The sequence below is a fragment of the Metopolophium dirhodum genome, chromosome 6 (assembly GCF_019925205.1).
Source record: "Metopolophium dirhodum isolate CAU chromosome 6, ASM1992520v1, whole genome shotgun sequence".
Taxonomy (NCBI): Eukaryota; Metazoa; Arthropoda; class Insecta; order Hemiptera; family Aphididae; genus Metopolophium; species Metopolophium dirhodum.
In genome coordinates, this window is record NC_083565.1 from 12985904 (window position 1) to 13011853 (window position 25950).

The 25950-nt window shown below is 27.1% G+C and overlaps 2 protein-coding genes across 9 annotated transcripts; both read left to right on the plus strand.

Annotated features, from left to right (window-relative positions):
* Positions 1-371: 371 nt before the first annotated feature.
* LOC132946960 (ATP-binding cassette sub-family C member 4-like) lies at positions 372-13567 on the plus strand. 3 transcript variants are annotated; one of them, XM_061017091.1, is made up of 28 exons: positions 372-520; positions 1434-1551; positions 3051-3133; positions 3214-3297; positions 6514-6624; positions 6698-6832; positions 6968-7178; positions 7433-7655; positions 7715-7871; positions 7933-8071; positions 8154-8261; positions 8390-8668; positions 8731-8895; positions 8970-9091; positions 9162-9259; positions 9324-9409; positions 9484-9869; positions 9950-10218; positions 10297-10376; positions 10444-10594; positions 10730-10836; positions 10897-11020; positions 11104-11274; positions 11362-11492; positions 11566-11811; positions 11908-12080; positions 12156-12396; positions 12494-13567. In XM_061017091.1, the coding sequence occupies exons 3-28, from the start codon at positions 3126-3128 to the stop codon at positions 12557-12559; spliced, it is 4071 nt and encodes a 1356-aa protein (XP_060873074.1). In that variant the 5' UTR covers positions 372-520; positions 1434-1551; positions 3051-3125; the 3' UTR covers positions 12560-13567. The 3 variants fall into 3 exon arrangements, with proteins under 3 accessions (XP_060873074.1, XP_060873076.1, XP_060873075.1); XM_061017093.1 differs by having other exon boundaries at positions 373-520; positions 11365-11492; XM_061017092.1 differs by lacking the exon at positions 372-520 and having other exon boundaries at positions 1185-1551.
* LOC132946959 (ATP-binding cassette sub-family C member 4-like) lies at positions 13431-25297 on the plus strand. Of its 6 annotated transcripts, none has more exons than XM_061017086.1 (27): positions 13431-13567; positions 14686-14777; positions 14851-14934; positions 17329-17439; positions 17517-17651; positions 18444-18654; positions 19356-19578; positions 19655-19811; positions 19912-20050; positions 20117-20227; positions 20301-20582; positions 20648-20812; positions 20894-21015; positions 21086-21183; positions 21241-21326; positions 21388-21770; positions 21830-22101; positions 22165-22244; positions 22332-22482; positions 22583-22689; positions 22752-22875; positions 22963-23133; positions 23781-23908; positions 23980-24225; positions 24336-24508; positions 24591-24831; positions 24927-25297. In XM_061017086.1, exons 2-27 carry the CDS (start codon positions 14770-14772, stop codon positions 25011-25013), a joined length of 4095 nt encoding a protein of 1364 aa, XP_060873069.1. In that variant the 5' UTR covers positions 13431-13567; positions 14686-14769; the 3' UTR covers positions 25014-25297. The 6 variants fall into 6 exon arrangements, with proteins under 6 accessions (XP_060873069.1, XP_060873072.1, XP_060873068.1 ...); XM_061017089.1 differs by having other exon boundaries at positions 17355-17439; XM_061017085.1 differs by having other exon boundaries at positions 13526-13567; positions 14683-14777.
* Positions 25298-25950: the final 653 nt, after the last annotated feature.

Here is a 25950-nt window from a genome sequence, read left to right on the forward strand (position 1 = left end):
CTCATTGCTCACCCCAGTTTTTTCATTAATATATTTATTTAAATCCTGATTTTTCGACATTTTTAAATACCTATAATACCAATCTACTTTTTTTTGAAAATAGCTTTTAGTTTAAAAATATTACAGCTCAATAATTAAGATAAATTAAGTATAAATGTTAAATTATAAATTTGGGCATATGGAAAGTCTATAATATAGCCGTTAGGCTGTATAGTGTATACATTATAGTATACTATACATAAGTGATGGAGACAAAAACAAATAATACAGATAATGTTATCTAAATTATTGTAACGTGTTTCATATTGAATAAGTTGGATATTGTTAATTGGTTTATGATAATAATTATGGGATATTCGCTGTGAGTAAATTTATGACGAGAAGATAAGGTAAATGGTTTAATAAAGTTTTTATTTTGGTCACAAAACTGAATATTGTATCGGAAATATTGTTTGTTGGTTGAGCTGCAGCTATGATTGCATACGATGGACCTGCGTTGGATTTGGCGACATGACGACAAGTGAGTAGAAAAGGGAGGTTTTTCACGAATTTCATCAAAATTCTAATTTAAAACGCTAATGACAAATTTAAGTGAAGCTCAACTTTTTTATAAGAGATGTAAAAGTATATTATTATAAAATAAAATAAACATAGTTAGGTATCAGTAGTGAAAATATATAAAGTTGCTAACAAATAGTTATCTAATAGTTACCTAACCAAACATATTCATGCATTGTTTGGATTTTATTACCATGCGTATATTTTATGCATATAATGAATACCTAGTCTTTTTTAAAATTCAGGAGTACTTAGGTACTTACTTTTAAGTTGTGTCCAAAAACCTCAAAAACACAGATTCTTTTAAATTACTACAGTTTAGATCATAGAATATTTTTTTTTATGTACTTACGTTATGACTTGACATTTTTAATATAATTAATTTTTGTGAAAGGTGAAAATATCTTAATTCCTCTTTAGATATTATAGTATTAAACAGCTTAAAAGATTGATATCGAACATAGGCTTAGTATGACTAGATAATATAGCATAAATATCAGTATAAACTCAAGTACTTACCTATAAAACATCTACCTTCGATTTCTTATGACACAATACTAAAATAATCAAAAAATTGTTTGTTTGTTTTAATTTACTGATAAAGATAACACCGCATATTAGGTAGGTATATTCGAGAAACATACTTTTAATATACCTAGAAGAGACTGTACTTCAAAACTTTCTGAAAAATACGTCGTTACAAAATATATACAGTTACAAACAGTTGACTAGATAGATTAAAGAATACAGTAAATTCATGTGTACTGTGTAAATTATAAATTAATATTAACACATTTCCAATCATAAAATTCTCGTTCCAAAACAGTCGCGCGTATGTTAACAATATGACAAATATTATTTTCAAATCAAAACAGGTAAATTTAGAAGAAAATCACTTCTCAGTATTTTATCAAGAAATTGTATAAACTATGAATAATACATTTAAACAATTTGGATGCAAGTAATATTGAATCAAATAATATATTTTAAATAGTAAGTACATTTATTGAGTATTTAATTTATTTGCATAATATTTTGAGATGAGTGTAAATTATATGTCGCATCTACATAGTGAAATCCATGACTTAATAAATAGGCGTGATTACAACAAAAAAAAAACAGTTTTCGTCCGGTTTGCGCATCTCCCCACTAATATTCTACACACAAAACCATTGTTCGTAGTCTCTGCATTTCATTGGTCGTCAATGTCAATAGGATATTATAGAAGCAGAGAACTATGCGATGGTCGTAGCAAAGGTGGTATGCGTATCACAAAGTTGTGATCATACCTATTTAATTAGTCATGGTGAAATCACTCATTTCATGAACTGGATATCCAGATAGTGAATTTTGATGAAAATACATTATATGGACAGTACTTAAATTTTGTACTCTGTGTAGTTATAATAAAACAAAATTTTTATTTCATTTAGCAATAAATAATTATATTATATCGTAGTAGTTATATTATTAGTAGGTTACATATGAAGTAGTATTAAAATTAGTGAAGTAGTATTGAAATTAACTATACCTATAATATGTATTATATTATTTTATGAACAAAATAATTAATTGATTGATTTAAACAATAACTAATGAACTATACCTATATATTTGACTTCCTTATTATTTATTTTTACATGACGATTGATTATGTCACAGACTGTTACACAGCATATTATTTTTAAAACAAGCACACCTAATTGTTTGGCAAGAAGTTTTTGCCTCACACGAACAAGACAAAAATCCTTGCTCTCCTGAAATTTTTTCAATCATTTCTCGCACTGAAAATTCACAGTTTTAACAAGCTGATCAGTAGTGACAAATTGAATTGTTGATTTTCAAACATTCACTACTAAACCACCCTTTAAGTAAACCATATTTTGTTCCAAGTGCAATCATTTTTTTTTTGTTCCATGATCACACAAATTATGTTTGGAGGATCTATAGGTTCACAATCAACTTTGGGTACTCCGAATACAACACATTGATTAATTTAAAAATCGTCAGTTATTTTATTGTTTCCCTGTTAGAAATAAATTCAAGTTAAGATCTAAAATATGAAACAAATATTTTTGTCCATAAAACAATATGAAAGAGTACCTAAAGTTATAATACTATGATATACGATGATAATATACGTAGTACTATTTTATACCTAATATAATTATTTATTGCTAAATAACTTAAACATTTTCTTTTATAATAATTACACAAAGTACACAATATAGTTATTGTCCATTACATGAAACGGATGTCCATATTATAATGTATGTTCGTCATAATTCACGATCTGGACGAATTTCACTATCTGGATATCCAGTTTATTAATTAAGTGATTTCACTATATTATGTAGATGTGACACATATAATATATTATATATATATTAACATTAAATATTTTAAAAATTAAAAAATTAATTATCTATGTTATAAGTTGAAATATTAATTAATATTGTGATTTTTTTTTTTTATTTACATAAATTACCAAGGAAGAAACAAATCAAAATACGTAATAAAAAACTATTTTTTGAAGCCATTAATAATATTATTATTCACTTCACATTATGTACAGGTCAGTTATCAAATTTATAATATAAACTTGGATATATGTTTAAGTGTAGTCGCTGTATATTACAATATAAACTTTTTTAGAGTAATAACGGATGCAGATAATAAAGTCATACGGCCTCAAAATCCAAGAAAAAATGCAAATATTTTTGAAATTATTTCATTTAGGTAAATCGAATTAAATCAATTAAAACATATTATAATATAATATATATTTAACAATACTTAACAATACTTTATATTTGTCAGTACTTTTTAATATAATCAAAAAAAAAATGAAAATTGTAGTATTGTTGTTATTAGAAAAAAATGTTTACGTTGGTTAGATTGTCTTCGCTATTAGATTAAAATGTCTTTTATTAATTTTATTTTTTTTTCTAAAAACGTCGATAAAAAATTATAAATTTGGTCAAAAATTTTTAAAACTTAATACAAGATTCTTTGTAAGCTTTTATTAATGTTATTATTTTTATAAGAGTTTAAATTTTAAATTTTGACAAAGTCACAATTCATTTGTAGTTAAGATGAAAGTAGAAGTTATAAAATGTGCAATTTGTATAGCTTAGTCTTTAACATTTAATACAAGGTTCCTCATATAAGTAGTTCATACTGTAACCAAAAAATCACTAATCCTTTTAGGAAAATAGGTGTACAAATACAATGTTTTATGCAAATAACCTACCTTTTTTTTACAAATAAAAACAATATTAAGATAAAATAAAATACGTGCTAGGCTGACACATCGTCTTCACTCAGAATCGGTTTTTGTATACAATGATAATATATGGGTTTCATTAATTCAAATTTAACACATACATTACAATAATGACCCAATCTACACCTAATGTTCAGCAGAGCTGTTCCCACCATCCAATTTTGTATTTATATAGACTTAGCTAATCCGTTAAAATGTATATGAATTTACGACTGTTTACTAATCAACAGTTGATACTTGATAAATATGAATAAAAAATTATAGGCTCCCGTAAGTCTCCCCGTGCATATGCCTATACATTTTCCTACATAGTACTGTACTATTATAATCTCGATGATTTTTACGGTTCCGGTTCTTGTTCGGTCCCCACAAAAACTAAAATTTAGGTTTTGGTTTCTTTTTGGTTCTTAAGAAAAAATAATTTGTTACCTGTTTTGGTTTTATACTTATGTAAAAAAAATAGTAAAGTAAAAATATCGGTTCCGGTAAGGTTCCGGTTTTAAATAAATTTAAATAAGTGTTCCGGTATTAAAATTGATTTAATCAAGGGTTTCGGTGAGGTTTCGGTTCCCAATATTCAAAAGGTTCCAGTTCCAATACAAATTCTTTTCGGTACGGTTCCAGTCCCTGCTGCTACATGGCCACTGCTACGCCTAATGTTTTTAATATGTAAACGTTATGTGAATATTCTCTAACTTTTCTCGAATTAAATGTCTTTTATAGTACATTTATTTATATGTATAAATGTTTTTACGGGGTTGCGCTTGAATGTCACAAAGAGCAAATCAAATTAAATTGTTATAAGCGTTTGAACTTCATATTTTTACAAGATTGGATATTCACTCGATTTCTCATTTAGGTAGCGATTTTGTTATTTTGTTGTAATTCAAAAACGAATAACCGAAGGCACTTGAAATTTATATAATGTTTTTATTTTATCTATTCATAAGTATATTATACTTTATACATTTTTGAAAATATTTTGACTCTTATTGAGCTGTTTATGGACAAATTCAAATTCAAATTTTTTTCTTTAAATATCAATACAATTTTATTTGTTGGGCCAAAAAGCGTGAAAATTTAATATAAGGCTCCTGATATATTGTTACAACAGCAAATACATAGGCACATATTTATAAGCATTTAAAGTTCAAGTACAGCAGAGAGACATCCACTTACCCACTTTTTTAGATTCTGAGTGGAACGATGAATGTATTGATTTTACAATGAAGTGTGTTTTTTTTTTTTATTTTATTTTTTTATTTTTTTTTTAATTTTTTTTTATTTTTGTGTCTGACATCACCTTTTAGGACAGTAAAAGTGCTTGGATTTTCTAGTTGGTACTTTGGGGGGTCAAAAGTAAAAATTTCTCAGTAGTTCTCAAAAGCGACGTGAAAAACAAAAGAAAAATTAAGGAAAAATGGGAATTTTTACGTAAAATTTCGAGAAAATCGATTTTGGTTTTTGGTGTAACTCTAAAACAAATGACCATAGGGACATGAAATTTTGACTGAATGTTTATATTAGCATTTTCTATACACTATACAATTTACAAAATATTTTGACTCTTTTTGAGCTGTTTACGGCCATTGTCAGTTTTTAATTTTTTTAGTTTTTTTTTCTATAAATATCAATAAAATTTTATCTGTTGAGTAAAAAAGCTTGAAAATTGAATAGAAGGCTCCTAGGTAATTGTTTCAAAGGCAGATGAAAAAAATTAAAAATCCTTAGTCACAATTTTTTTTTATAAGCATTTAAAGTTCAAATTTTGACAACATTTATCAAATTTATAATTTATTAATTATTTTGTAGTTAAAAATGTTTAAAATGTTTGACTTTTATGGCTAAGGATTGAAAATTTAATACAAGGCTCCACGTAAATAAGTTAAATATAAATTACTTTATTCACAATAATATCATCAAATATACTTGGTAAAATCATAGGCTGACTGACCGTTTTCGCTCAGAATCATTTTTCTTATACAATGATATTATATCATTGAATTCAAATTTAACACCATCCATTACGGTGACCCACTTGTAACCTACTGTACAGCAGAGCGACATCCACTTATCCACCTTTTTTTTTATTTATTCTAAAACCATATAGGTATTAAGATTATTTAGTCATAAACATAATGTATTGCATTTCTAAATAACCTAACCTAACTGTTTAGTATCAACATTTGTGCTTCTTCTCATTTTATTTCGTACGAACGTTTTATATGAAAAAACTGGTACCTATTTCGTATTTAAGTTTTTGAGTCTATACATAGCTACACATATACGGAGTTCATATTTTAATGTATATTTGAATTACAAACTATAGTTATATAAATTATTTAGGATACTGTTTTTATATTTCATATTACTTGACTCTATCTACTTAAGTTTTAAAAAATAGAAAAAATCATTTAAGAATTTAACATTACACACAAATCAATGGTAACTATATCTAGTCTATATTAAATTTTAAAAAATAAAATGAAACCATGTTAAGTGCTCTAAGTAGAGTATACTTACACACGATTGACATTGGCATATAGGTACATAAATGTATAGGTATTATGTGTATACATTTTAAAATAAAATGTTATCGAACCAATATTCAATAGGAAAAAGTGTTTTTAAAGTCCTCAATATTTACGTCATTTTTTTCATTCGTACAGCTGGTTGTTAAATCTATTTAAGATAGGACAAAAAAGGGATTTAGAAGAAGATGATTTATATACGACATTAAACGATCACAGTTCGTCATTGTTGGGAAACGAATTAGAAAAGTAAGCTCATGAGTGCAAAATGTTTGTGTGTGTATTATTATTTGTATTAAACTTTACTATACTTTTATTGAAGAAAATGGAGGTCAGAACTTGCGAATGCACAAAAGAAAAATCGAAATCCTAGTCTATTGAGGGTTTTGATTGAAATATTTGGGTATAAATTTATGTTTTATGGATTTATACTCTTTGTCGATAGAGTTATATTGAAGTAAGAATTAAATAATTGATTTTTTCATGTGGTAATTATTGACTCCCATGCGAAATCCGCTCTTTTAAGGTTTCGATGTGGTTCAATAACTATAACATATTTTATGCCATTATTTTACATGTTTTTAACTCACAGAGTATCCCAAACTTTATTTATTGGTGGAATAATATCATATTTCAACCCGAATGGCTCTGACAAAGCGGACTTGGAGTATGCATTAATTTGTGCATTTGGTCTATCATTTAGTATGTTTACTTCAACAATTTTGTATCATGCATCACAAATTGAAATCTTACACTGCGGGATGAAAATTCGAGTTGCTTGCTGTTCAATTATATATAGAAAGGTATAATAATATACATTAAGAAACTAATAGTGTTAAACTATAAAAACAATGATAAGAAGTTCTTATGTTATTTCAATTATTTCATATTTAATCACATTGCTTAAAGTCAAATATTTAAAAAAAAGTATGTATTTTAATATTGCAATACTAACGAGATGTTATGCTGCTCAACAAATAAATTTAATTTTAATAATAAAATACGTTTCAAAAACTCTTATAAAAATATGTAACTCAAATATATATTTTGTGCCCAGTCATTACGCCTAAGTCACACAGCAATTGGTAATACCACAGTCGGCCAAGTGATTAATTTGTTATCGAACGATGTAAGTCGATTTGATAAATCAGCTACATTTCTCCACTACTTATGGATTTGTCCACTGCACATAATTGTGGTCACGTATTTGTTGTGGCAGGAAATTGGTGTATCTTCATTATTACCGATAGTTGTACTGTGTTTTCTTATTTGGTTTCAAGGTTTGTGGAAAATTAGACAAGAAAAATTATGTGACTTAACAATATTGTTACATTTTCAGCAATGTTAGGACGAAAACTTAGAGAGCAGCGAAAGAAGACAGCTAAAAGAACTGACGAAAGAATACGTTTAATGAATGAAATAATTTCTGGCATAAAAGTAATCAAGATGTACACTTGGGAAATACCTTTTGGAAAACTTATTAAATATTTAAGAAAGTACCTACTTATGCTTTAAAATATTATGAAATGTTAAGTACAAATATTTATATAATTTTAGAATGGAAATTAGACATATACAAATAGGAATTTACATCAGGAATATTATGCTACAATTAGCATTAATTCAATCAAGGTTTCAACTATTTTTTAGTATTTTGTCATACGTATTGCTAGGAAATTATATCTCAGCACAAAAAGTAACAAACATCATATACAATTATTTCTTCAATGTGACAATATTGTATTTACTGATTATTACCTAATTAATTACACTAATAGGTTTTTATCATGTATACTTTGTATAATATATCAATCCTGCCTATACATTGTTTTTATCAAAGTATATCGGAAGTAATCGAATTACAAGTTTCAATCAAACGCATACAGGTATATATTATTAATAATATATAGAGTATAGACTATAGACATATTATATTAATTATTTAATAAACACAATATTTAAATTGATATTAAAAATATAAAAATTATTAATTTCCATGCATTTTTATCCAAAGGATTTCTTATTACAAGAAGAGAAGGATAATCAATTACCAAATAAATCAAAATCTGGTGAATCAATAAATAATACTCTAAACAATTTAACAGAGCACATTGCAGATGATGATGGCGTTTTAAGACATAACACTGAACTTCCAAATACTCATAGTATAGTATTTTCAAAAGCAACTGCTAAGTGGACGGATATTCAGACAAGTAACACTCTAGAAAACATTAATCTGTCTGTTGCATCAGGTCGATTGATCGGAATTATTGGTCCAGTGGGTGCTGGAAAGGTAATGTCACAAATTGTATACAAATTGTATAATGCGCCGTTACTTTAAAATGTGCATTGCAGAGTTCATTATTTCAAGCTATTCTACGAGAATTACCACTTTCCGAAGGCTCCTTAGATGTGCATGGTGTAATTTCTTATGCGTCTCAAGAGCCGTGGGTATTCTCTGGTTCAATAAAACAGAATATCATATTCAATTCACCAATTGATGAGTATCGTTATAAACGAGTAATATATTCAAATTTAAAATACGATTACTTTAAAATAATGTAACGCTTGATTTTCTTATGGATGTAAAATAGGTAATAAACGTATGTGCATTGAAAAATGATTTCAAAAAGTTTCCATATGGTGATGAAACAACTGTGGGAGAAAGAGGAGTTACTCTAAGTGGAGGACAAAAATCAAGAATAAATTTAGCTCGGTAAAATTATAAATACAATAATACAATTCATGAAACACTTTATTAACTATTAAGTATATTGTTTTTTCAGAGCCATCTATAAACAAGCAAATATTTATTTATTGGACGATCCTCTTTCAGCTGTAGACCCCCACGTTAGCAGTCATTTATTTGAAAAATGCATTAAAGGTTATCTTGAATAATTTTGAATCTTATAATGCAGGATTTTTGTACATTAGGTATTATTTTTCAGGTTTCCTTAATGAAAAAACTTGTATTTTAATCACACATCAATTACAGTATTTGACTAAGGTCGATCAAATTGTCCACATAGACAATGTAAGCAATATTTCATAATACGTTATATTCCTGTGTACATTTTAAAATTGAAAATATTGATTTTTTTTCTGTAGGCAAAAATAATAGCAGAAAGTACTTATGAAGAACTTCAAACGACTGATTTAAGCTTTCTAAAATCTCCTCAATCTCAAGTCACGCCTGATAATCAATCTATATGTATTAATAACAATAGTGATTACAGTGTTGGCAAAAAAACTAAATTTGATCGAAAAATATCTGCAACGAGTGATGTATCATTATTGTGTGATAGTAAAGAAAATACAAATCAAGAAGAACAAGTGAAAATAGTTGAAATCCGATCTTCAGGAAATATTTCATGGGATACCTATTCGGCATATTTTTTAGATGAAGGAAAAATAAGCAAAATATTATGTTTAATATTTACGAGTATTTTGTCTCAAACAGTAGCATCTTGTGGAGATTTATGGATTACATATTGGTATTTTTAATATTTAATGACACAGAAATATTATTAAGCTCATAAAATTATATGCTATTGTCACTGAATATTTAATTTAGGGCGAAACTAGAAGAATCAGTATTTTATAATGAAAATTCATCTACGCCAACGACCAAAAACTCAATTAACACAATTTTTCAGTGGCCAATTAGTCGAGAAACATGTATTTATGTTTTTTCTGCTATTACTGTTTGTATAATAATAGCAACCAACCTTTATATATTTACTTTTGTATTGGTGTGCGTAAAGGCTTCCATGAATTTACACAATAATATGTTTAGCGCGTTGATCGGAGCTAAAATAAATTTCTTTAATACAAATTTGTCAGGTCAGGACTATTTTAATTAAGCATTATTTTGTAGTTTATTTATTGTTGACTGGATATAATTTTGAATTTGTATTTTAGGATCTATTCTTAACCGTTTTTCTAAGGATTTGGGTGCTATAGATGATATGTTGCCACAAACCATGAACGACTGTTTACGTGTAATAATATATAATTATATTGATATATTTTAAAGATTGTTTATGTGTAATGAATTTTCAAAATTAGTTGGTATTGCATTGTATGGCAGTTTTGATCATTGTTGTATACATTAACATTCACCTAATATTACCGACCATCGTCTTAGCGTTTACATTTTACAAGATAACAATATTTTACTTGTCAATGTCTCGAAGTGTAAAACGGTTGGAAGGAATAAGTAAGTAATAGTACTAAATTATGAACCAAATACCTATATGGTATACACTATAAATAATACAGTATATAATAATATAAGATAATATTATATTATATAAATTTATATTTTGAAATAATTGTAATTTAAATATTATAGCTCGTAGTCCTGTCTTTACTCATTTGAATGCGAGTATACAGGGTTTAACAACTATAAGAGCATTTAAAGCGGAAAAAATTTTATCAAATGAATTTGATGTCCATCAAGTTAGTTCTAAAAATCAATATTAATTCGTATATTTTCATATATTTAAAATGATTTTATAGGACTTACATTCTTCAGCATGGTATTTATTTTTAACATCAAGCAGAGCCTTTGGATTATGGTTAGATATTATTTGCTTTATCTATTCATGTATAGTCACATTCAGTTTCTTGACATTAAGCAATAGTAAGCTTCAACATTGTGTACATTATTATAATTAAGATTGTTATTATTAAATAATTCAATTTTACTTAACAAATCGCACTCAGGTACATTTGGAGGAAATGTTGGGCTTGCTATAACACAAGTTTATGGACTAGCTGGAGTCTTGCAATGGACGATGAGACAAATGGCTGAATTAGAAAACCACATGACGTCAGTTGAAAGGGTACTAGAATACACAAATATCCCCCAAGAAGGTTCTATTGAACCATGCTCAGGTAAATTATACTAAATTACTGTATACTATTTAATGTTGAAATTCAAAATAAATATCTGTACAAATCTCGTTTTTTAAATCACTTAAGTAGATAAAAAACCACCATTAAATTGGCCTTCAGACGGACAAGTTACATTTATAAACTTTTACTTACGATATGAACCGAATTCGCCATGTATTATTAATCACCTCAATTTAAATATCGAATCAATGCAAAAAGTACCTATATTAAAATATAATTCTAAGTACCTAAGGCTTATAAAGGTTTTCAATGTTGTCATTTTAAAATTAGATAGGAATTGTTGGTAGAACTGGCGCCGGAAAATCGTCTTTAGTCGGGTCATTATTTCGATTAGCTTTCCATGAAGGTAATATCATCATTGATGGTATTGAAATTCACGAACTTGATCTGTATGAGTTACGGTCCAAGCTCACTATCATTCCTCAACAACCAGTATTGTTCTCGGGAACAGTTCGAAAAAATTTGGATCCTTCAGAAGAATGCCCAGATCATATTCTTTGGAACGCATTAGATGAAGTAATTTTTTTTGTTTTTGAATAATATTTTACTTAAAATATGATTATCCCTGACCTCGTAGAAAATTGGTCTCAATAAATATAAATTGTATATTAGGTGGAGCTTAAAGATGTTGTTGAAAATTTACCAGATGGTCTTAATTCAAAAATGTCTGAAGATGGTTCCAATTTCAGTGTTGGTCAAAGACAATTAGTATGTCTTGCTAGGGCTATTGTTCGAAATACCAAAATTCTTGTACTGGATGAAGCCACTGCTAACGTTGATCAACAGTATTATTAACTTAATATTATAAATGCACAATAAATATAAAGTTCCATTGAATAACATTTGGTTTGAATTTCTAGAACAGATTTATTGATTCAAAGGACTATCAGAAATAAGTTCCGAGCAACTACTGTCTTAACAATTGCTCATCGGTTAAACACTGTTATTGATTCGGACAAGGTGCTTGTTTTGGATACAGGAACAATGGTCGAATGTGACCACCCACATAATTTATTGCAAAATAAAGAAGGAGCTTTTTACAAAATGGTAGAACAAACGGGACATGATACAGCTGATTTATTGCATAGATTAGCCGCAGAGGTATACGTTTAAAACTTCTATGCGAAGTACCTAATATTCTTACACTGAACAACGTATAATATAACGCTACATTTATACATTTATTGAACTGTTTTAGAGTTATAAAACGACAAGTTTAAATGTTGTTAAGAATGCAGATCAAATTGCCAAGAAAAACTCATAAGTAAATTAGTATAAATATTAAGTGATTGTTTATATTTCAAATTGAAGACGTAGTATCAGAATTTGACATAGTGTGTGATTTAAGATAATGTCATTAAATCGTTTTTATAAAATACAAATCCGATTATTATAATTGTCTGTAGACTATAGAATTGTAGAATGTGTCATATTTTTAATCACCTATGAAATGTTGAACAATTATATACTTTATAATTTTTAAATGTATATGTGGAATAATTGTTTGCTATAATAATGATATATAATTAGTACTTCAATTGTTAGTTAATATTAGGTATATGTTAGTTTTGACAACATTTTAAAATTTTAATTAAAAAAATATACTAGTATGTTTTATAAATTACCTATATGTATACTACATTAAATAAATATCTGATATATTCAAATCACAAAAGTTTAAAAAAATTGCTTTTCGATAAGTTGACCTTCACACCAATTTAGTGTCACACTGCTGTTCAAATTAACTTCGTGAATTACTTACTTTAATTGTTCAATCTCAAATCTCACATAATTATTATCATGGCAATGCTATATATTATTATGCATCTTGATCTACTTGCAAATAACTTATATTTTTTCATAAACAATAATATTGAAAAATCATGTAACCAATATTATTGTCATGTTATAAAAATATATAAATTAATATTAATTATAACATATTTTATAAATCATGAAAAAACGATTTGACAAAAGGGTCCAATGTGTACGTACACCACAAAACTGTTTTCATATGTATCGTCAATTGTATTATATAATAATAATAATCGCTTTCGTGAGCATGTTATTATTATTTATTACTATGTTTCGTCATCTTTCACGTCGCGCGTTCTGACAGTACCTACTGCAACACAAGCCGGCCGGGTGTCCAACACTGTTATGCGGGAAACACTCTAATTTAAAATAGCCAAAATAATCCATACAATATCCAACTTTAAGTACGTTACGAGGTTAACTCAACAAGGTTTGCAGACGCAATCATTTTTGAGAGGTAAGTAAATTAATTGTTTGTACTAAAACCGATATTGTCTATTAGGTACTTACTTACTTTTATCAAACGATAATAGGTACAACCAATCAACTTTTACACTTATTGTAAAAAAGTAGCCAATAGATATTATGTTTTAGTTAAAAAATGAATGATAATAACAATAAATTGTTATTCGGAACTCGGTCAGAGTTCAGTTAGTGTAACCGGAACGCGGTCGATCAATCAAATCGTTTAAATGGGTCCATTACGAGATTCCTAACATCATTTCAACAATAAAAAACAAATAATAAAACCTATTTTAACGGATGTACAATAATATGCAGAATATATTTTCTAATGTACAAATTAAAAATAATGATGAATAATCTATTTTTAAACGATACCTACATAATATTGATAATATTGTGGAATACATATGACAAATGGTAATTTTTTTTAAATATGTCTAATTAACGGTAAACGAAATAAAAAAACTATATAGGTAATAACCATTGTTAACATTTAAATGTAACATTTAAGTTAACATTTTTTTTTTCCAAATTGTATTTACAATCTGTAATATTATTTTATACTATATTTTACTAAGTAAATTTGGTAGCTTAAAATATACAACAAAATGAAAAAAAATGTAAGAAGGAGTCCTACCATTGTTAAAACCCTCTGATATGTAATACTTATACGCTAATAAAACTTAATAATAAGAAACAAATAATCACATTACATACATTAATGGGTTAAGGTTTTTTAGTACCAAAAATTAACATATCATAGACCATTTTTTATCAGAAAATAAAAACATTATGCGTCACCTAATAATAGTTTGTTTCATAATGATCAATACTATTAGATAAGATAAGGAAGGCAATTGAAGCTTCGATCTGTCTTGCAACGTATATGAGATCAGTAATTATTATACTATTATCAATACAGTATACAGATAACAGACACGGGTACGGAAAATAAAATAACACAATAAGCAAAATGGCATTAAGTAGACGTAATATAATGTAAAAATGTGATAAATACTATGTTCAATACTAAATACTAAATTAATTTTTAAGATTTTTCTCAGCTTACCAATTAATATTGATTTTTTTTTTTTGTATAAATTAAAGAAGAAGAAAAATCAAAGAAAAACTTCAAAATAATAATAACTTAACAGTTATTTTAATGTATAATATTGATGACACGCGTATTACATTATGTACAGGCAAGTTCCTTGAATTCTCATATTTATATTTATTTAAAAAAAAAAATGATTAATGTTTTGGAGCTTATTTTAGGTTAATATCAGATGTTGATAAAAAGGTACAACGGCCTCAGCATCCAAGGGAAAATGCAAATATTTTTGAAATCATTTCATACAGGTAAATAAGTAGATCCATTTGAATAATATATTTCAATAAACTTTTGACCTTAAGTTTTTAAATATAATAAACAGACTGTTGGCCCTGTAATAACGTGTCTTACTTAAACTAAAATATTTCGAGAGTGCAGGACGAATTGATTAATATATTATTATATTATACGACTATTTGAAGTAGGTAGTATTTTCTGAAGTAGACACTATATATTATCGACTATAGTTATTACTTATAATCTTAACGAGGCATAAATAGAGTGCTAATCTACTGATTATAATACAACACATTGTTTTAATATTTAATAGTGTAATACAAACATTATAACACTATCAACCGCAATAAAAATCTAGTTTATCTATCGTATTATATTAATAAGTGTAATAATATAGGTACGTATGATTCCAGTACAATTTAATTTCGAAATAGTACGAATTCCGTTCCTCTTTTCTCTAAATAATTAGTAAGGCAACGGAAAACATAAGCATAATAATATTCAAAATATAAAATCACGCAACCAGTACAATTAAACATTTTTATTAAATTTATAAAACTCGTGAGTTAACAATCGCACATCGCGGCTACAATATCTAAAAATCAATACTAAAATAAACGTTATTTTATTTTTACTTTCTCGGCTTAGTTCCATCATTGACCTAATAAATAATTAAACTAAAAGTATGATATTTACAACATTATTTGTATACATTAATAATATATTGATAAAGAAATGGACAGACCTGTTCGTTAGCTATAATGCCTCAAAAATTAATGGATCGTCTTCAATAAAATTTATATTAATATTTAATAGATTCCTTGAGACGTGTTTATATCGTATTCTTTCAATCCCAATATTATTAAAAATATATATAATTTATATAATTTTGACTCACGCAGATATAGAATATTTTTATTTTGTTTATTATGATTAGTAGAAATATGGCATAAACATTTTTAGATTCTGAACGGAGCGCTGAACGTATTGATTTGACAATGATGTGATTTTTTTTTGTTTCTTTCCTGAGTTTTTACCTTTTAGGACGGTAAAAATGCTTTGATTTTTTTCAACAGTTTTTGTCAAAAATTTGTTTTGTATAAAAATTCCCACTTTCCCTTAATTTTAGTTTTTTTCGGAAACTACTGAAAATTTACTTTAGACCCTCGAAATCCAACTAGGTTCAATTCCTACTAAAAAAAAAAAAATGCTGAAGTAGATAATCACGAAATATTTTTACTGCCCTAAAAGTTAATAACAGATGACAGACGGAAAAGAAAGATGAAATAAAAAACATACTCCATCGTAAAATCAATACATTCTTTCGCTCAACTCAGAATCTAAATAAAAATATCTTTGCCACGTCCACACGGGCAACGACAGGCGGGACAGCTAGTCAGTAGTCATACATAATAATTACCTTATTATTAATTTAATAAATTATCAACCCTTAAGCAATTTTCCATTTCGAATTAAATTCATTTCGCATTTTATTTAAATCCATTTTTTCCGATCGTACTGTACTAATAGGAGTAGGTACATATACCACGGACAAGTATAAAACGCACTAACTGTGTAAAATATAACAATCGTATTTACCATACTACGCATAAAGTACTCACTACTAAACGCCAAACGGACTGTGTTGAGTGTGATAATAACATAACAGTTTTGATAAAACAAATAAATATCACGATAAATATATTATGCGATAGGCGATAGCTAGGCCGAAATTTGTTTTGTAGCTAAATGGTATACGGACTTTTGACCCCCTTGAAATTTGTTACCCAACCGTAATCGAAAGAATTCAATCCGAAATCAGTTGATAACTATATTTATGTTTATAAAAAAATCACGGTTTTTTTAAATGCAGTGTTATAATATTATGTTATTAAACATTACATTTTTAATTATTCAATTTTTATTGATAATGATTATTATTATTACATCTTATATGCTAAATATATTTTACAAAGACAAATACTGTGGTGTAAATGGTCCTGTATGTACAAATCCTATAGGTGTCACAGGTCGAGTGTCAAATGTCCTGGATTCAGCTAAATATACATAATTAATACGAGAGGATTTTGTTTATATTCTCAATTTAAAATTTAAAATTAGTAATAAGAAAGCGTGTGATGTGTCATATGTGATAATATTGCTTAATAAAATGCCAAAATTATGACAATTTCCCTAAATTGTCAACGTTTTGGTAACAAATATATTATGTATGTTTATATTATGCTTAATGCCTTAATATTAACTAATATTAATATACAAGTTAATCTTATAGGATACAAAAAACAAGATTTAAAAAATAATATAAATAATAGATACCCACTTGTTTCCAGTTCCTAAATATAATATATTATTAATTATATTTTAAACTATTTATCGTCGTTTAGCTGGATGTTAAATCTGTTCAAAACAGGACGAAAAAGAGATTTAGAAGAAGATGATTTGTATAAGACATTAAACGATCACACTTCATCATTATTGGGAAACGAATTAGAGAAGTAATTCAATAAATAAAATAATATATCGTAGGTACTTGTTTATAATTTATTGTATATATATTTTTTTTTTACCAAAGTAAATGGAATTTAGAATTGACAAGTGCATTTAAGCGGGAGCAAAAACCCAGCTTGACGAGAGCCTTGATTCAAATGTCTGCTGCTCGATATATGTTTTATGGTTTTTTACTGTTCATTGATAAAATTATATTGAAGTAAGAATTACATAATACATTTTTATCATATTTTAGATATTATCAACAACTTGATACACATTAATTTTAGGATTGCGGCAGTTTATTAAATATGCAGTTTTATGATAATCCGTTACCTACATATGAATTTCAGTTACCATACTTACCATATATAGAACCAAGTTTAATTTACACAAAATGACGGTTTTTTCTCCAAATGCAATATTTAAATGATTTATATTCACATGACCACATAAATTACCAAACAATTACCACGTAATTTTGGTGGTTTTTCATAATGTGAATTATATTATATTTTACTGATTTACTATCAACAGTTACACTCAGCGTATTTAATACAAGTTTAAATATTTAAAAGTATTAAAAATATAATAATTAATGGGTACCTAACTAGAAATATTAATAACTCAACTTTTATAATTCAATAAAAAAATAATTCAAATTTTTTAGAAAAGTCAAATATTTAAAGTACTTATCCACTTACATAATAATGTGCAATTCGAAAAGATTAATGTGTATAGGTATAGGTGTTTTATTTGTTGTTAGTTATTTTATATTTATTCAAAATATGTATAGATAACTTAACCATACAAATTAAATACGTTTACGAAAAAAAAAAAAAGAAATTGGAAATTGTAGGTATATAATAATATGTACGTGCGAGTAAGTTGGATATTATAAAATTTAAAAAGTAGTTATACTTAGATATTTGTGTATATTTTAAAGTAAAAAATAACAAAAAGTTTTAGTATGTTATATATGCAAATAAATCGTTTGTGTGTGTGCTTTCAGAATGTCTCAACCGCTATTTATTGGAGGAATATTAGCGTATTTCAATCCAGTTGGTCCCGACAAAGCTGACTTAGGATATGCATACATGTGTGCATTTGGCCTAGTGTTTAGCATGTTCACTTCGATGGTCTTGCAAAATGTAACACTTATAGAAATATTACATTGCGGTATGAAAATGCGAATCGCTTGCTGTTCGATGATATTTAGAAAAGTACATATACATATTATAGTAACTATACAAATATAATATATATATTCAATAAACGCACAAATAACATGTACTTTGTAGGTACATAACAATATGTAAAACTGTTTAGTTAGATGTAACCCCGTTATGTCCCAAACGTTGAAATAAGAAACGAATTAATATAAATTATTGAGTGTAAAATGTTGATTGAATATTGTGACATACGTGTTTAAAATATGTATTTATGTAAAATAATTCGAATCTCGGTTACTTTTTATAAAAAGTGAATAGTAATTAGTAACAATATATTTATTTTATAACAACTCTAATCACGAGTGCTTTAAGTTTTAATACAAATATCTACTGTTCTGTGAAATTCTAAACGATATAGTATTATAGTAGGTACTTATTAACCGTAAGCAAACTATGTTTAATTCAATCTTCGATAAAAAAAAAATACTGTAATCAGCTAAAATTCTTAAAATCTGGTTCTAAATACAGTTATTTATTATTTAATTTTTTTTTAAATATTATACAATAATGATTCTTGTTGATCTAATACTTACTAAAAGGTTTGCAAATAATTCCAACATTTTTCTTTTATTTAATTACAATTTTTAAATCATATTATTTAATATTTACAAGTACTTAAAATACATCTACCTAGTCGTGTTTAAAAAAAATGTAATTGTAACTAAAATTAAAAATATTTTTGATCTTTACAGTCGTTACGTCTGAGTAACACTGCTATTGGTGAAACCACGGTCGGTCAAGTGATAAATTTATTATCCAATGATGTAAATCGGTTCGATAGAGCTGCGACATTTCTTCACTACTTATGGATCGGTCCCCTACAATCAATTGTGGTCACGTATTTTTTGTGGCAGGAAATAGGCGTATCTTCATTATTGAGCATTGCTGTCATGATTTTAATAATTCCATTTCAAGGTTTGTGGAATGTGAACTATTTAAATTTACTAGAAAAATTATGTAGGTACATGGAACAACATTGTTATATTTCTAGGATGGCTTGGGAAAAAAATTGCCGAAAATCGACTGAAAACAGCCAAAACAACCGACGAGAGAATACGTTTAATGAATGAAATCATTTCTGGCATTAAAGTAATTAAAATGTACACCTGGGAAAATCTATTTTCAAAATGTGTAAAATATATAAGAAAGTATGTTTTTATAAGTCGTATAAGATTGTATTAAATAATTATAAGTATAGGTACATAATATACATATTATATACGTATATAAATGTTTATATAATTGTAGAAAAGAAATTGAACACGTAAAAATATCATCATACATCAGAGATACTTTGACGTCGTTAGCAATAATTCAAACAAGATTTCAACTATTTATTAGCATTTTGTCATACGTGTTACTAGGAAATTATATTACCGTGCAAAAAGTAATGAATGCATGATCTTCTCTACTTTGATATGATACTATATTATAATACGTTTAACACTTTTAGATTTTTGTCATAACCACATACTTCAGTATACTAATGCCCACAATGACTTTTTTCTTTTGTCAAGGTCTGGGACAAATTTCAGAATTGAAAGTTTCAATAAAACGCATACAGGTATTCAAATGATACAAACAGTTATGTTAATTAAGTTATAAGAACTTAAAAATGATATTAACTAAAATTACAGAATTTTTTATTGCACGAAGAAAAAGATGATCATATTATTGTACCAAATCAATCTATTTCTGAAAAACCAATGATTATAAGTCATAATGAAATAACAAAGCCTGATAATAATATTACCGTCATAAAAGATGACATCGGACGTTTAAATAATTTTTGTATGGTCATTTCGAAAGCTACAGCTAAGTGGACAGACAATCAAACCAGCAATTCTTTAGAAAACATATCACTAGCCGTAAGACCTGGTAGCTTGGTCGCAATCGTTGGTACCGTAGGAGCGGGAAAAGTTTGTGATATTTTAATATTTGCCAACGTTTTTGTGAAATTGCCACTATAGTATTTGTATTATAGAGTTCATTAATTCAAGCAATTTTACGAGAATTACCACTTTCTGATGGTGTCATACATGTGCGAGGTGTAATTTCTTACGCGTCCCAAGAACCGTGGATATTCGCTGGATCTGTTCAACAGAATATTGTGTTCAATTCACCAATGGATAAGGATCGTTACAAACAAGTAAATATTTGCCCATTATATACAATGCAATCTGCTTATCTGCGTGTAAAATTTAATTTTTTTAATTTGGTTCTAAAATAGGTAATACAAGTATGTACATTGAAAAGTGATTTTGAACAGTTTCCGTACGGTGATAAAACGATCGTGGGAGAAAGAGGAGTTACTCTAAGTGGCGGACAAAGAGTTAGAATAAATTTAGCTAGGTAAATATGCACATAAATACAGCAGATAAAATATTTATTATTTTGTATTGGCGGACACATTTTCTTTCAGAGCTTTATACAAACAAGCGGATATTTATTTATTGGATAACCCTCTTTCAGCGGTTGACGCGAACGTTGGAAGTCATTTATTTGAAATAGGCATAAAAGGTTATTATACAAAAAGATTAATTTTTAACTTTAATAAATCTTACATTAATTGAATAGGTTTCCTCAAAGAAAAAACTTGTATTCTCGTTACTCATCGATTGCAATGTTTAGCCGATATGGATCAAATTGTGGTCATGGAAAATGTAAATATTAACATTTTAACTATAATCACTGATACGATTAACAGAGTTTCGTTTATTCCAGGCAAACATATTAGCAAAGGGTACATATGAAGAACTTCAGGCGTCTAATATAGACTTAAAAAATCATATTCAATCTTTAAAGTTACCAAATGATGAATATACCATTAGTAATGAAAGCATTATAAGTTCTGAACAAAAGTCCGCTTTTGAACGCCATGCGTCTGTGGCAAGTATCAAAATGTCAATTAGTGAAAGTAATAACAGTGAAAATACAGCAGAGCCCACTGGAATGATTGAGCCCCGAACTTATGGAAATGTTTCATACGTTGTCTATTTATTATATTTTTTGGCTGGTGGAAAGAAGTGCAAAATATTATTCTTTACTTTTATCTGTATTCTCACTCAAGTATTGTCTTCTGTGGGAGATTTCTGGATAACGTATTGGTAATGTAAATGTACAGATAGCTAATGAAGAATAAAATATTGACTTTTTAAAAATTCAGGGTAAGCTTAGAAGAACATATTTTTCAAAATGAAAGTAGTGTGTCTACATCAATATTTAATGATTCATTAAGTAATATTTGGTGGATGACAATTTCTCGACAGACCTGTATCAATGTTTTTGGATGTATCACACTTTTCTTGATTTTAATTACGACCATCAGATTAATTACATTTGTATCGATTAGTATGAGTGCTTCTATACATTTACACAATAATATGTTTGATACTTTAATCAGAGCAACAATATACTTCTTTAATACAAATTTATCAGGTAATAATAATTTTAAATATTTGTTTGATTTCTTAATAGTTTTATTTGATTTTTTTTGTTTAGGGTCTATTCTTAACCGTTTTTCAAAGGACATGGGAACTATTGATGAGATGTTACCTGTATCATTGTTAGACTGTATACACGTAATTAAATAGTACATTTCTTTTATAGAAAATAGATACCTACCTAACAGAACAAAAATCTTTTTTAATATACATTTTTATTAATAGAATGGATTGAACCTTTTGGGAGTATTGATAGTTGTTGGAATTATAAATATATATCTTATGATTCCAGCTATCATATTAGCATTTATTTTTTACAAAATCACTGTTTTTTATTTGTCATTATCACGGAGTGTTAAACGATTGGAAGGAAGTAGTAAGTAGAGATAATAAAGTGTAAGAATTACTATATATATAGTATATTTTTTAACATATTATTATTCATTTTGTGGGTTTTGTAATGAACGAATAATTAGCACGTAGTCCTGCATTCACTCATTTGAATGCAACTATTCAAGGTTTGACGACAATAAGAGCATTTAAAGCTGAAAATATATTGTCAAAAGAATTTGATAATCACCAGGTAATAAGCTATAAATATAAAAATGTGTCATACAGGTAATATAGTATGTGAAAATATTACAGGACTTACATTCGTCGGCGTGGTATTTATTTATAACATCAAGTAGAGCATTTGCCTTTTGGTTGGATTTAATTTGCTTTATGTATACAAGCATAGTTACATTTAGCTTCATAGTAATCAGTAACAGTAAGATTATTATAAATGTATTGCTTACAATGATACATTGTTTAAAAAAATAAATATTTGCTAATAATAATTAATAATCGTACTCAGCAACATTTGGAGGAAATGTTGGCCTAGCTATTTCACAAACTTGTGGACTGGCTGGTTTGGTTCAATTTGGCATGCGGCAAACGGCGGAATTAGAAAATCATATGACGTCAGTTGAAAGAGTTCTGGAATACACAAATGCTCCACAAGAATGTTCGTTTGAATCATCTACAGGTAAATCAATTGTATTAATCGAGTTGATGGATAACAGGTAGATATAATAATTATCTTGACGCAAAGTAGCATTTTATTACTTGTTTAATTGAATACAATGTTTGTCAAATTTAAAAAATCGCATAAAGGTAACAATAATTGTTATGAGTGAAGATGGTCGTCCGCCTATATTACTATGATGTATTATACATCATGATATGTTTTTTGATAAAAATGATATAAATAAAAGACGGTCCTCTAATAATTATTATTTCATATTTTTTCTTTCCCAAATTATTTTTGAAAATTCTCAGGATCTTCAATTATGACCTCCTAAAAGTGCCTAATACATCCAATTTTCTACCAAAACCCCCCATCGACGTTGATAACTATAGTATTTATCAAATCAATACATTCAACGCTCAACTCAAAATTAAAAATTTAAATTTATATTTATTATGCTAATAATATGCTAACGTTTTGCTAATATTGCTCTAAAGTTCAAAATTAAAAATATTAGATTAATAAAACACAGAGATCTAAACTGAAAAAATCATAACATGTTTGTTTGTATAAAATAAGTTGTGGCGTGATTAGTGTCAACTTATGTGTTATAAGTTTTAAGTGTCTCTATAAGATAACATTCTGTATTTAGTTTTAATTTATAGATAAATTACTTTCATTAAAATGGCCATTAAATGGAAGTATTATATTCAAAAACTTCTATTTACGATATAGTCCAAAAGCACCATATGCAATTAATAACCTCAATATTCACATCGAATCAATGCAAAAAGTAAACCTTGTTAATAATAATTTATTCAAATTAGAAAATACATAATTGGAATTTAAACATTTTACTTATAGATAGGAATTGTTGGTAGAACAGGAGCGGGAAAGTCGTCTTTAATTGCAGCACTATTTAGATTAGCTATAAATGAAGGTAATATCATAATCGATGACAAAGAAATACATGAATTGGGACTAAATGTTTTGCGGTCTAAACTTTCCATCATTCCTCAAGAACCAGTATTGTTCTCTGGAACAATGCGAACAAATTTAGATCCGTTTAATGAATACTCGGATCATATACTTTTAAATGCATTAGATGAAGTAATTATCGTCACAGTTTAATACCTATTTTATTAAAAACAAATAGATTCAAAATCTCCAAAATCATACAAAATGTGACAAATTTTCATTAAGTTTAAATTATAAATCAGGTCGAGCTTAAAGGTGTGGTAGAAAATTTACCGAATGGTCTTAGCACGAAAATGTCCGAAGGTGGTTCCAATTTCAGTATTGGTCAAAGGCAATTAATATGCCTGGCTCGAGCTATTATTCGATGTAATAAAATTCTTATACTGGATGAAGCCACTGCTAACGTCGATCCACAGTATAATATCAAACTTATTTTATTTTTAATTTATCAATTATTAACAAAGCATCAAACATTTAATTTTAATTAAACATTTTAGTACAGATGCATTGATTCAAAATACCATCAGATACAAATTCCGAACATGTACAGTCTTAACAATTGCACACCGTTTAAACACTGTTATGGATTCGGACAAAGTCCTTGTTATGGACAAAGGAATAATGGTCGAGTTTGACCACCCATATAATTTATTGCAAAATAAAGAAGGAGCTTTTTACAAACTGGTGGAACAAACAGGACCGGTTACATCGGATGTTTTACATAGAATAGCTGAAGAGGTATACTACTTATAATACAATTTTTACTATCTAATGAATGTAGTTAGACATGAATTTACAAACTGTATTTGTATAATATAATATTATTGTTTTAGAGTTATCATTCTATAAGTTTGGTGGCGGAACCAAAATCCGAATCATTTGTCAATGACGAAGTTGGAATTTCAACTAAAAATGTATAATAAACATTTTCATAGTGTCGCATACTATTATATGCCTTAACCATGAACTTGGATAATCTAAAATCATAATAATATATATTATACATTTGTAAATTAATTCATATATTTAACTTACAAAATATATAATTGAGTTTGTATAACTTCTTTACATATTATGTTATTATTATTATTTTAATTCAATATGTTTTATCTAATCATTAAGTATAATAAGCATAATATCATCATTGATTTAAATAACATTTAACTTGTTTGAAAAAAAAATGAAGATTTGACACCTTCCACAATTCACGTTATTTGTATTGTTAATTAATTTATATAATTGCATGGAATATACCTATATTATGTTAATTTTGTTACGAACAAAAACAATTATTTATTTGTTATAATAAATTTAATAATTGTAACACTTAAATAAATGTTAGGTCCCTCTTAAAATACTTAACTGTTCCCAAGAAAGATAATCATAAGATATAAAATATTTTTTTTATACATATATAATATAATTTTTGAATGTATTCTGTTATTAATCTTGTAACTTTTAAATAATTTGACCAATTGAAGTAAAGGTTATACCAACATATTATTCCGTGAGACTTGGAGTGTATAGCATAGGTTTTTCAACTCCTAGTAACCAAAGTCACTACGTAACATTAAAATCAGCCTAAAAGATATTATACCTAACATAATATGTTATATTAATAACAGATAACAATTAAATACGTAATAATAATAAAATATAAATATTAAATTACTATTCATATTTTATTAAATCATAGTCGGGCAAGTGACAAAAGCCAGAAAGACGCTCTTGGTACGTGATACTTCTCAAATAAGTTTCTATAAATTCTAACTTTGAGCATCTGCGTTCTGCGCTAGCTGAAGTTATATTAGAATAGCTAACATTATTCTAAGAGCCACAGCTGAGTTTGGAAAAGCT